General features: G+C 34.4%; 1 protein-coding gene across 10 annotated transcripts in view; it reads left to right on the forward strand.

Moving 5' to 3' along the window:
• The window catches only part of DOCK3 (dedicator of cytokinesis 3), a 296,560-nt gene that overhangs the window by 52,098 nt on the left and 231,229 nt on the right, over positions 1-13,233 (forward strand). For 9 of the 10 annotated variants that reach the window (XM_072941347.1, XM_072941354.1, XM_072941349.1 and 6 more), the window contains exon 4: positions 5,382-5,437. In XM_072941347.1, the coding sequence (XP_072797448.1) occupies positions 5,382-5,437 (56 nt within the window). Of the gene's footprint in view, positions 1-5,381; positions 5,438-8,290; positions 8,349-13,233 lie in introns of those variants that run through there. The other variant, XM_015235590.3, reaches the window with a different exon arrangement.

Genomic DNA, 13,233 nt, shown 5'->3' on the forward strand with positions numbered 1-13,233 from the left:
CCATTAGTTTTGCCAGCAGAATTACTCATTTTGTTAGTTTTTAAGGTAGTGATAATAAGACAGCATCTTCAAATTTTAATTCCTCATTGAGGCTTATTATCCTTGTCATTGTTGACATTTTGGGCCAGATAATTCTTTGTTATCTTGTGCATTGTAAGAAGTTTAACAGCATATATGACCTCTACTCACTAAATGTTAGTAAAACCCCCTTCTCACTTTGTGGCAATGGAAAATGTCTCCATACATTGCTAAAGGCTCTGGGCCTGGGGAAAGGTGGGGCGGTGGTGGTAAAATTTTCCCTGGTTGAGAATCACTGTGCATAGTTAATTTTTTCCCTCATATCTCTAGTTTAAAACACACTTTCAGGTGTTTTTCCCATTTCAGGTATGCTTATGTGGAAATAAATTATATTTATATTTAATGTTTTTTATCTTGATTTAAAGTTGTCAAATATTTAGAGCTTGAATAAATGAGAAATTTATAAATGATTGGAAAACAATACTAGTGTGGAGACGATGGCCTTTGAAATTATTTCGTGTTTGTGTTTAAAATATCAATTGAAAACCTTGTAGAATGATACATCAGTGGTGATATTCTTAATGTATTATCCATTACTGTACAGAAAAGCACCCCAAAATGGTTAAAAATGAATCACCATTTTTGGTTAATGGTTAAAAATGAGTCTCATGATTTTGTCTTTACTGGGATCATCTGGGCAGTTTTTCTGGTACAGGTGATGTCACCTGTAGCTACAGTTATCTGAGGGTTCAGCTGGCTGGAATATCCAAGAGTATTTCCGATGTCTGGCATCTTGGCAGGGATGGCTGGAAGGCTGTCCTTAGCTAGATTTCTGAAATAGCTAGACTTCTCCATGTAGTAATCTCAAGGTCTCTCCCTCTCTGTATGGCTTCTCCAGCAGGGTAATCAGAGTTCTGTTGTAGAATTAAGGAAAATTGCTCCGAATCTCATACCTATTTTCTAAATTAGTTTTCCTACAATGAAGGTGTTTAGTCTGTGGGAGAGGCCATTTTTGTGATTAACTTAGCAATGATTGGATAAACTAATCAAAATGAGGAAACCAAATTACGCTGAAGTGTTAGAGCTCATTTTGTCTGATTGGACTCCTTTAATTTCTTCACTTTGGGCTAATGTGATACTTTTTGAGATTGTGTATTTTGGTAACACCAACTTAATTCTAGAATCTTAGATTACTGTAGTATTTATTAGCAATACATATCTGTTATACCTCTTGATAGCTTATATTTGTATTCTTAAACTTAAAAAAATTAACAGATGGAAAGACAGTGTTTATTAAATTTTATCTAGTGGCAGTGGTATTTTGTGGACCCATGATTAAAATTCTTTTGTATTTGTGAAAGATAATCATTTAATGATTTTATACACATAGAATGATTTAAAAATGCATTCCTGTGTATCTTTTATTTGTCATAATATTGTGGTCACAGTAAATAAAAATTTCAGTAGGTTTTTCATACCTATTAGTTACAGAAAAATAAAAGAGGTGGCTTGTTAAATTGTATTTTAGTTACATATAATCTATACTAATAAGAAACTTGAAATAACCCAAATAAAATAATACCTGAACCAGATAGCAAATACAGCATTCAGAAATTTGGTAAATGGTAAAACATTTTTTTGTATAAAAAAATTTCATTATAACATACCCTTTCAGTTATGTAGTTTTGTGACCATGTGTTAAAATTGTACAATTTAAGAGAAGCATAATATGCATGAAATATGTACTACTAAATTTATGAATTAAAGAATAAGTTAAAACTAAGAAAAAGGAGAACAGATATTTGATGGTAATTTTGTTCTTTTTATAAAGCATATACCCAAAAGGAAAGGATGAAATCAACAGAGTTTGTATTTATTTTCATTTTGTGGTTTCAGGATCAGTTTTTAAACCATAATTGTCTACTAGATACCTAGAATTCTGCCGGATAGGAACAGTACCTTATTGAATGTTTTGCACAGCCAAAGCAGAGGTATAGAGGCATGAAATTGCAAGATATGTTCAGGTAATGGTAAATAGTCCAAACTGGCTAGGGCATAGTGCAAGAGAATGATGGATAGTAAGTCAGGAAAGGTATGTTGGACCCATATTTAAAGGGTCTCATAATACCAAAGAATAAAAGGAATGCTAAGGAATTTGGCTAATGTCTCTTTGACAACAGCGAATCTGTCATTTAACAGGGGTAAAGATTCACTATTGTCACAAGTATAACTATGGAATATGGTTTATTGCAAAAATGGTAAGCACCTGTTAAAAATACATATTGAAGTATTTATGGATGATTTCTGAAATTTGCTCTAAAATATGGCAGTGAATAAGAATATGTATGTGGGGATTAACTAATGAGTCAAGATCGGCGAAATGTTGATCATTGTTGAAGCTGGGTGATACAGGTTCATGGAAGTTCATTATATTATTCTCTGTAAATTTTGTGTGTGTTTGAAATGGGGATGACATTATTTCTTATCTTGTAGAACTGTTAGTAATCAGTGTGCTTACATGAAGCTCTTAACACAGTGCCTAGCACAGCATAGTAAATACTTGTTTCTGTTGCTGTAACAACTACTACTATGATAGCACAGGGCGGAAATGAGACTTTAAAGACTGCCAGCACCTTGGAGGACAGAAAAAGAGGAACTAGCACAAAGACACTGAGAAATGGTGGTCATAGTTGGCTAAGGAGAAGAAAGCTTTTAAAAAACAGGGTAGTTAATGATTTCAAGTACTATGGAGTAGTCTAGTCTAGTAGAAAAGAATGGGTGCTGAGAAGGAGCCATTGTATTTGATAGTTAGAAGGCCATTGGTGATTTTTAAGAGAATCACATGTGATAGAATGATAGAATGGTAATGGCAGAAAGCCAGAGTCTAGTGAGTTCAGTGATTAAGAGAGAAGGCAGAGATGTTACTACAGTAGGTTATGGGTGAAAGAAAGGGAGGAGATGTAGATTCTCGAGAATACAATGTTGTAGAGCTGATTTTGTGAATAAAGGACTGATGAATGTTTTCAGTTTGATTTATATAAAATTCTGGAAAATGCTAATAGTTTATAACGTCTTAAACCAGTTAAGTGGTTGCCTGCTAATAGTGTTGAAGAGGGGATGGATTACAAAAAGATATGTGAAAACTTTTGGGGATGATTCAGATGTCATTATTTAATTGTGCCATGGTTTCACTGGTGTATATATATATGCCAAAACATCAAATTCTACACTTTAAATATGTGTGGTTTGTGGTACATCAGCTATACCTCGGTAAAGATGTTAAAAAAATCATTAAATGGTTTTTATGTCAAGCCCTGAAGATACGATTTCACATTCACTTTGAGAGTTATCATCTCGGTTTCTCAATTTACTTTCTAGCTGTTGTTATTGTCTACAAAATAATCAGTAAACTATAATAAGAGAGTTTTATTCAGGCCAGGCTGAGGACTAGCGGAGAGTGTAGCCTCCACCAAGGAAGAAAGCACTCAGGAGAGGCATGGTTTTCAGCACAGTTTTATATCTTGTCATAACAAAGAGCCTACATCAAACACGACAGGGGTACATTACTTCAAGATTTCAAAAGAGACAGATTAGCATATACACAATGAGTCAGTATGCCCTTGGTATCTGGGAGGCAAACCTTATCTTTGAAGAAGTAATAGCGTTGGTGTCATAGGAAGGGAGGCATTTATCCCTGGTCTTCAAAGTGGACATTCTTTTTACTTCTGGATAACTCATTCTTTTCTTTAATGGTTAAAGCAAATGTACTGTGTATGCTTAACAGAGTATAAGCCAGGCTATTCTAGTTGACATAAAGTTTAGGTCAAATCATGTATATGCCAGAATGACTTCTCCCTACCCCTATATGCAAACATTTCTTCCATCATTATACTTTATATTTTTGAGGTAATTAAAGATTTATGTGCATTTATAGTAAGTAATATCAAGAGATCCGGTGTACCCTTTACTCCATATCTTCTGTTTATAACATCTTAGAAAACTGTAGTAAAGTGTCAAAACCAAGGTATTGTTAACCAAGAATTTCAAGAATGGAGACCTGGTTGAGGCAAAAAAAAAAAAATTTTATTTGGGGTTTGTTAGGACTACGGCCCAGGAATTAAGCACTTGAATTGTGTTGTGCTGGACTACAAAATGGGGGAAGCTTATAAAGGCAAAACCTACAAGATTACATAAATTGTCAAGAATTAGAATTGGGGCCAACAAGAAGTGTTCTTGCTAAGCAAGGACTGGTTGGGGTTCAACATGATTACATAGTTGTGAAGCAAGATGGGTATGGAGGATGGAGGAAGGTGGGGAATACTTTGAAACTACAAGTTTGCAGCCAGCAACTGCTAGCAGCTGATGGTGTCCTTCAGTTTGACACAGTTCAGAAAATTCAAGTTCTCAGTAGTGCAGGAACATGTCTGAAGCCACATCTGCAATGGCCCCTCAGCTCCATTTTGGCTTTTTGAACCATAGTTACTCTATTTTGATTTTTGGATGCTCTTAAATATGTCATCAATATTAACATAAATGTTCAAGGCAGAACATTTCCATCACAAGGATCTCTGGTGTTGCCTTTTTGTAGCTATACCCACTTCCCTCCACCTTTACCACTTCTTAATCTTTGACAACTACTAATCCGATCTCTCTTTTTATAATTTTGTCATTTTAAAATGTTGTATAAGTAGAATCATAAAATATGCATGTTTTTGAGAATGAGTATTTTCACTCAGCATAACTCTGGAAATTCATCCATGTTGTACATGATTAATGGTTTATTACTTTTTACTTATTTTTGAGTTATATTCTATGGTATAGATATACCACCATTTGTTGGTGTATGATTGTAGTAGTCTCTTATGATCCTTTGTATATTTGTTCTATTACTTATGGTGTCTCCTCTTTCCCTTTAAAAAAATTTTTTTTTTATCTTATTGAAGTATAGTCAGTTATAATGTGTTAATTTCTGACATACAGCATAATGTCCCAGTCATGTATATACATACGTATATTCGTTTTCATATTCTTTTTCATTAAAGATTATTATAAGATATTGAATGTAGTTCTCTGTGCTATTCAGAAGAAATTTTTTAAAAAATCTGTTTTTGTATATAGTAGCTAACATTTGCAAATCTCAGACTCCCAAATTTATACCTTTCTACTCCCTTTCCCTGGTAACCAACTTAGTATTAATTAATTAATTAATATGTAAAGTGGTTGCTACATTAAGAGATCTACTGTGTTGTTGATAGAGTATTTCTATGCTGAAATCTTGACTAACTAAATCTGCTGTTTTAATGTATATGAGATATTTAGTCACAAATTGCTTTTTCTAATGGAAAATCTTTTCTCTTTTACAGGGGATATTTCCTGCAAATTACATTCATTTGAAAAAAGCAATTGTCAGTAATAGAGGGTGAGTAGTTGGCCTTACTAAATTTATAATTTTTATTGGTTGCAGAAGAAGGTGTTTTTCTTTTTGGTTCATAGTATAAAATATGCCATTGGCATGTTTTTCTGCTAAAAATATACTTGCTTTATCATATAAAATTCTCAGGACATAATTTTATCTTAATAAAATACTGACAACTATAATCTCTTTTCCGGTATACTGGAAAGATAACCTGAGTTGTTATAAATTTTATAAAAACAGTTATGCATGCAGCATGTTTTTAAAAAATAATATACTGTTTTGAGACTAGTCCTTGATAGGACAGGAGTTAGTGATAAGTCTGTCATTTTATTTTTGTATGTCAAAGTAAGGGAGACTTTTAAAATCTTCTCTTTTTGCAAGTAGAAATCGAAGAAATGGTAAAGGCATACCTTAAGGATAAAAAGACAGTGTACAAAATGGATGCATAATCACAAATTTGCAAAACAAAAGCAGTCTCTGAATAGAAGAGAGACAAGATGTAAATAGGCCAAAATGTTCATATTTATTGTTTTTACACTTTTAAATTGTGGGTGTTTAAAAATGTTTTACTGTCATGCCTTATTTTTAAAAGTAATATGTATTACTATAAGATTGTGATTTTATTTTTTAAAATTCATCATTTTAAAATATAAATTCAGGGTACTATATAACTGTGATAGCTTTTGGTACTAGAAATAATGTTTTTGACCAGAAGTTGAATTAGTATCAGTATTCCTTTGGTACGTTAAGGTTTAGTCAGCAAAAGAGATACTTACGAATCACTTTATGAGGTAGAATTTAATATAGGTAATTTTAGATACAGATTTGGAGAGTGAAAGAAAAAAAGGAGGAAATACTGATAGAACCTAGAATAATCACTAAATATACACTAAATAATCACTAAATAATAAACAGTAAAGCATTCAACACTAATGGCTGGGGATACAAAAAGTAATAGATTGGGTATACCAGAACCCAGAAACTTGGAAGATGGAACTTGAGATACTGGAATTCAAATATCTGAGGAGGGGATGTCACATGGCTACTGCAGGTATGTACAAAGAAGGGCAGTGAGGCTGTTTCTGGGAATGCCAAAAACAACTGGAGGCTGGATCCAGTTTTCTCTGGTTAAGAGTCATTTACAGAAACAGCTAGAAACATTTCTACTTTCCTCCTTTTTTCCCTGAATCTTTGTAATGCCTCCAGTTGACAAAGGAGTTTGTGAAACAAATTTGTAAATCCCAGCCTCAGAATCAGTATTTATAAGGGTAGACATGGAGATGAGAGTTATTGGTTAAATGTCTGGTATGCTTTCCAAGATAAAATTTGTTATTGAGGCACTGTAAGATTATAACTGGAAAGACTCTGACATGATTGTATAACCAGCATACTTCTTATTCTTCCCCTTCTCCTTTTATAAAACATCAAAGACACAGAACATAGAGAAGGAAAACATGAAAATCCAGTGTTGGTGAACCTTTGGGACAAATAATCTGCCACCTCAAGTTTATAAGTAAGGATGGCCAAAAGCATCAAGACCAGATAGAAGCTGTGTGAGGAAAGGAAAAGGGAGTAGTATCTAGACCAGGATCAGGAAAGCATATATTAGCACTTTAAAATGCAGAAATAATACCCCTGATGTATAACACTTTGATTAGGAATGGGACTAATGGGAGCTGAAATTGGGCAGAAGCTGCAGCCAGGAGACTGATACTGTAGGTCCCTGCAGGCCATGTCAAGGATCTTAGCTTTTACTGAATGAGCCAAGAAGCCAGAAAAGACCTTTAGAAAGAGAAGGGACATGTTCTTACTTCATTTTAAAAGCGATATTCTGTGCTTCTTGTTGAGAGTAGAACTACAGTGGAGCAAGGGCAGAAGCAGGGAGATCTGGTAGAAGATTACAGTACTCCATGGAAGACATCATGATCACTTGGACTCAGGTGTTCACTGGAGTGATAAGTGATAAAATGACTAGGTATTCTGAAGTTAGAGCTGACAGGATTTGCTGATAGCATATGGCCAAAAGAGGAAATATAGATGCCTCCAAGCTTTTTGATCTTAATAACTGTAAGAATGTAGTTGCCATTCATTGACATGTGGAAGTTTGGGAAAACATATGTTTTGGGGAAGAAAACCAAAGAATTCAATTTGGGGCATTTTAAATTTGAAATGACTCTTAGATATTCAAGTGGAAATGTCAGGTAGGCAGTTGGCTGTTTGTGGAGTTCTGGGGAGAGAGAGTATGGAGCTTGAGACATAAATTTGAAAGTCATCCGCTTATAGATGGTATTTAAAGCTGTGGGGCTGGATGAGAACAGTAAAGGAGTTACTGTAAGTGGAGAAGTGAAGTAAAGACAGAATACTGGGGAACTGAAGGTTTATAAAGATAGGAGGAAAAGGAGAATCAGTCAAAAGAATCTGAAAAGATGTGGCCAGTGAGGAAGGTGGAGAAATGAAACAGTAGTGTCTTGGAGACTAAGCAAAGAGAATATTTAGGGGATGGACTAATCAAATATGTCTGGTGCTGTTGAAGTTGAGTGAGACTGAAGTGTTGTTCAAAGCAGTTTGGGTAGAGTGCGGGGAATGAAAGCCTGATGAGAAGGTATTTGAGAGAGAATGAAAGAAGAGGAAATAGAACACAGTTTTAAGACTCAGGTTATGGCCCTCATAAACAAAACTGAATGTCAAGTGACAGCATACTTAGTTTTGAAATAATTCTTCTATGTACTTCTTTTTAAAAAATCATTCTGACTCTTTTTATCTAATTTTTTATTTTGAAAAATTTCAAATCTACAGACAAGTTACAAGAATAATATAAATAAAACCCATATCCTTTTCTCTAGATTCACCAATTACCAACATTTTGCTGTATTGTGCTCATGTTCTCTTCCCAGCTCTGCTTTTTTATATGACAGTAAGTTTTAGGCATCCTAACCCTTTATTGCTAAATATTTTAGTATGTATACCTTAAGAAAAAACACATTATCTAACATAATCACAATTTAATTGTTATATTCAAGAAGTGTAATGTTGATGTAATAATACTATAAAATATATAGTCCATATTCAAGTGTCCCAAATTCTCCCATGAATGCCCTTTTATAGCTGTTTTTATCTGACTGGTTTTTGCAGGTGGGTGTGGGGAGTGTCCATGATCCAATCAAGAATTAAATATTGTATTTCATCACTGTCACGTTACAATCTCTTTTAGTTTAGTACAGTTCTCCAGCCTTGGTTTTCTTTTTCCCTTTCATGACATTGACTGTGTTGAAGTGTCCAGCCCAGTTGTTTTGTAAAATGTCCCTCGATTTGTGTTTGCCTGTTTCCTCATGGCTAGATTCAGCTTAAGCGTTTTGGATAGCAATACTGCATAGGTGGTGTTGCTGATTAAAATGGTCAGATTTCTCCTAGATATCTTCCCAGTGCTTGGTTAGATCAGCAGGACTGCAATTTAGGGCTCTCCCTTAGTGAATATTAGCCAGGAGTTGAAGGCCTCTTAGTCAGAGAACAGGCATTGCATTTCTATCGTGTGCGTTCTTCATTGCATCCTACCACACTTGTGAGGAACATGACTCTGTGCTCTCAGTGTTTCTTAGGGTGTATCTACTGCTTCTTGAAAAACTAGTGCCATTTGTATTGAAGTCCTTGTTTTTTATTTGGTTGACAGGGAGTGAAATTGCTTTACTAATTTATCTGTGGATATTTTCTTATGGGAACTTAATTTTCATATTTCAGTTATCTTTTTAAAGTGTTTCTTGATACCTGGGTTTTCTCATTTAAAATGATTCAGGTATAGTTGCTACTTTTTGTAAAGTTTTGCTGAAAAACTTGCACATTTATTGTAAATTAAAGAATTTCAGTGCTTATAAAAAATACAGCCACGAGATATTAGTGGCACACAATGAGCTTTATTTAGGCAGAGCTTTGACAAATTGCAAAGGAAAGTCCCTCAGAGCCAGAGACCTTCCAGAGACAGCAGGGCAGGGCATGGCACACCTAGAAGAGGAAGAGTGCACCGGAGAGGGGACTCAAGTGTCTAGATCATGTTACTCAGTTGCAAGATGGTAAGTCTCTGGGTTAGAGAGCATCGCAGGACAGCAGCAGCTTGGAGTCTTTTATAGCCTCAAGATTTGTCTTATCTATGGCTAGGAGGCATTGATTGCAATTTCATTAAATACGTAAAACAGACAGGCTCTAAGTGGCTAAACATATTTCTACTTGGGCTATATTAAAAGCAGTTGGATGTGTAAAAATTTGGCATTGGTGGATTCTGAGTTACTGGTGTTCACTTGCTATGAAGAAGTAAACAACTTAGGGACCAATATATAGGAGGTCTTTTTGGCATATTTATGTAACACCATGACATTATGAAACATATATTTTTATTCCTTAATTATGGGAAATTAGTGGCATGATTTGAATTAGGAATAACTAACTTCCGTAGTTTCAGGAGTTGTCAGTTTTACTGATCATTAGACAAATTTGAGTTCAATTGAAAAATATACCTTTTACTGCAGAAAAGAAGCTTGTAAATCTAGGGTCAAATTATAACTGACTAAATTTATTTTAGGAGGGAGTTATGAGGTATTGCAGGTACTCCTCTTATATTCTCTTTAAGGAAGTATTCATGTTTATATTATTTTTTGAATATTGCCTCTTTACTCTCAGTTTTAATCTCTGGCACTTTTATTCTTAACTTGTGTATTTACTGCAATAATTTCTGTCCTCATTAGAGATGAATGTGAATACAGTGATTTTTTTTTTTAGAAATTCCCTCTTGCAGTAATTTCTTCTAAATTTTCAATCTTTTCCCTTTTACGAGATAATTTTCATCAACTTACCACTTCCTCAACTCATTTTTTTGTTTTTTCACAGCAAAACTATACAAGAGTTGGCTATACAACAGTGCTTATTGAAAACAGATAAGTAGTGCATTTGGTACATTATTTTTACTTAATATTTTTGATTTTTTGAAACACATGCATATAATTCTATAACAAAACTTATTTATACTACTAAACATAAAACAAGCAAAGACTACTAAGTAGCTGATGGGAAAATGGCAACTTGTTAATGTTTTCTGAAGAATACTTAAGGTAGAGAGAAGTTTATATATACACTCTAGGACTGTATTAAATCCTGAATTAAAATTCATATTTTCTTTGCTCAGGTCAGGATAACCACTTAATTCCCCACCTGAGTATCTGTTTTGTTAGTAACATTTTGAATTACTAAAGTAATTCAAGAATATTAGTTTCATGTTTCAAAAGTACTTCAATTTGAAGAGATGATTTTTAAATATATATTTTTATTGAAGTATAGTCAGTTGACCATGCTGCATCAGTTTCTGGTGTACAGCATAATTCTTCAGTCATACATGAACATACATATATTCCTTTTCATATTCTTTTTCATTATAGGTTACTACAAGATAGTGAATATAGTTCCCTGTACTCTACATTATGTTATGTATTTTATATATATTAGTTAGTATCTGCAAAAGAAGAAATGATTTTTGAACATTTAGGAAAGAATGTGATGCTTGGTAAGAGTCATCATGCATTTGCCGCCATGACCAAGTCATGCCAACACAGTGGATATAATGTGTTTTGGTTTTTGCAGTAATAGTCTCCCATTTCGTATGTATGGATATATAAACAAGATGTTGACAGTGTTAAATTAATTTATAGTTGGTTGAAAATGTATCAAGGAATGTATATCACCTCTTCCTTTGTGCCAGTGCTTTATTATACTCCAGTTATTACCTGTGTGTCCTTTTCTTTAGCCCAGTATTAAGTGCTTAGTAAACATAATAGGTAAACAAATGAAAAAGTTAAGAGTCTTTAATGATTTAATACTAAATTTCTGGTGATGAGCTGTACGGTTTATCATTATCCAGGTCTATGCTGAATAAAAAAGACTAGATGATCTAGAAATACAAATTAGAGCACATTTTTTTTCCATAAAAATTATTGGAAAAATCTGAGGTAGTTCACAAAATGAAAGGAAAAGGCTAAAGTACAAGTTTTCAGAAAGGATAGCAGCTGGAGTAGCTCTGTGATTCTGGGTAGTATGATTTACATGATGGACAATCTTTTCAAGATGCCACTGCTCAAGCTTTACACTGTTTTCCATCCTTATGTTGCTCCTCTTGAGATTTACATTATCAGGAAAGTGGAAGAATGGCAGAGGTGGGGTTGTGTGCACCTATTAGATTTAATAGATTCAATAGATACAGTAGATGCAAAAAAAAAACACCCCACTTAATTAAATCAGCATTCATTTAAAATACATATTTTTAGGAAAGTAGGAAAATAACACTGAAATTTTAGAGACAAGTCAAGAATATTCAGTATCAGCAGTTCTACTCTAAAAGTGCTATATCATGGAATATTACTCAGCCATAAAATAGAATGACATAATGCCATTTGCAGCAACATGGTGGACCTAGAGATTATAATATTAAGTGAAGTAAATCAGACAGAGAAAAACAACTATTATGTGATGTCATGTATATGTGGAATTAAAATTTTTTTTTAATTTACAAACCAGAAATAGACTCATAGACATAGAAAACAAACTGTGGTTACCAGGGGGAAAGAGGTGGGACTAATTAGGAGTTTGGGATTAACAGATACACATTAGTGTATGTAAAATAGATAAACAACAAAGGCCTAGTGTATAGTACAAGGAACTGTGTTCAGTTTCTTATAATGAACCATAATGTAATAGAAACTGAAAATAAATATGTATATATATAACTGAATTGCTTTCCTATATGCCTGAAACTAACATTGTAAATTAACTATACTTCAGTTTTAAAAAAGTGCTGTGTCTTAGGATATACCCTTCAGGTTCATAATATATTATTTTTAGTATGCTATTGCATTTTATTTTGTAGCATTTTCACTAACATTCTTGCTTCTCTATATACACATGAAATTTGTCACATGAAATAATTTTGGTATAAAGATTATTCTGACTTTTTGATTGAGGCAGGTAACCTCTAGACTTTGAAAACATTAATGTAGAGATTAATTTTTCTTTAAGGATTTGATAAAACTTGTCAAAATGTCTGGGCCTGGAGAGTGACAAGAAAGACAGAGGAATAGGAATTTTCCACCATCATCTTCCATGTCACTGAAGGATTGATTTTGACAACCTCCATGGACAGGATTACTTTTGTGGAAGTCTGGGTGTCCAGTGAAGAAGCACATCATTAAAGCAAAAAATCTGAGAATAGAAGCATGGAAGAGGGTAAGAAGAACAGTTTCACTTTACCTATGACATCCCTCTCCAGAGATGACACAGCTCAGTGCTACTAGAGACCCTGTCGGCCTGCAGTTTTTCCCTTGGACGAAAGTAAGACTATAGTGTGTGAGCATTTGGCTTCCCTAGCCATGTGGGATGCTGCCCCAGAGGCCCACTTCTTTCTCACTTTAGCCAGAGTACTGAGGTGATTAGTACTGAGGTTGGGAGAGCCTGGGAGCATGGAAGAGAGGTAGGGATTTACAGCAAGCAGGACTCAGAAATCAACAAAGGCCATGGATCCAACTACTTTGTGGGTTCTGTCAGGAAGCTGCGTATGAGCTACTGGGAACACCTTTCTGCATACTCTGCCAGCTGGCCCACAAATACCTCACATGTTCCACACACCTCACCCAGCTCCCTGTGGCTGCATCACTGTACACACCCCCATGGATGGTAAGATGTGAGCTACTTTAGGTGGCTTACAGTTGTACACAGAAAGCCAGACAGGCTCTGTAGGTTCAGGAGAAGGTATACAACTTGAGCACTCT

Source organism: Vicugna pacos, chromosome 17, assembly GCF_048564905.1.
Source record: "Vicugna pacos chromosome 17, VicPac4, whole genome shotgun sequence".
Taxonomy (NCBI): Eukaryota; Metazoa; Chordata; class Mammalia; order Artiodactyla; family Camelidae; genus Vicugna; species Vicugna pacos.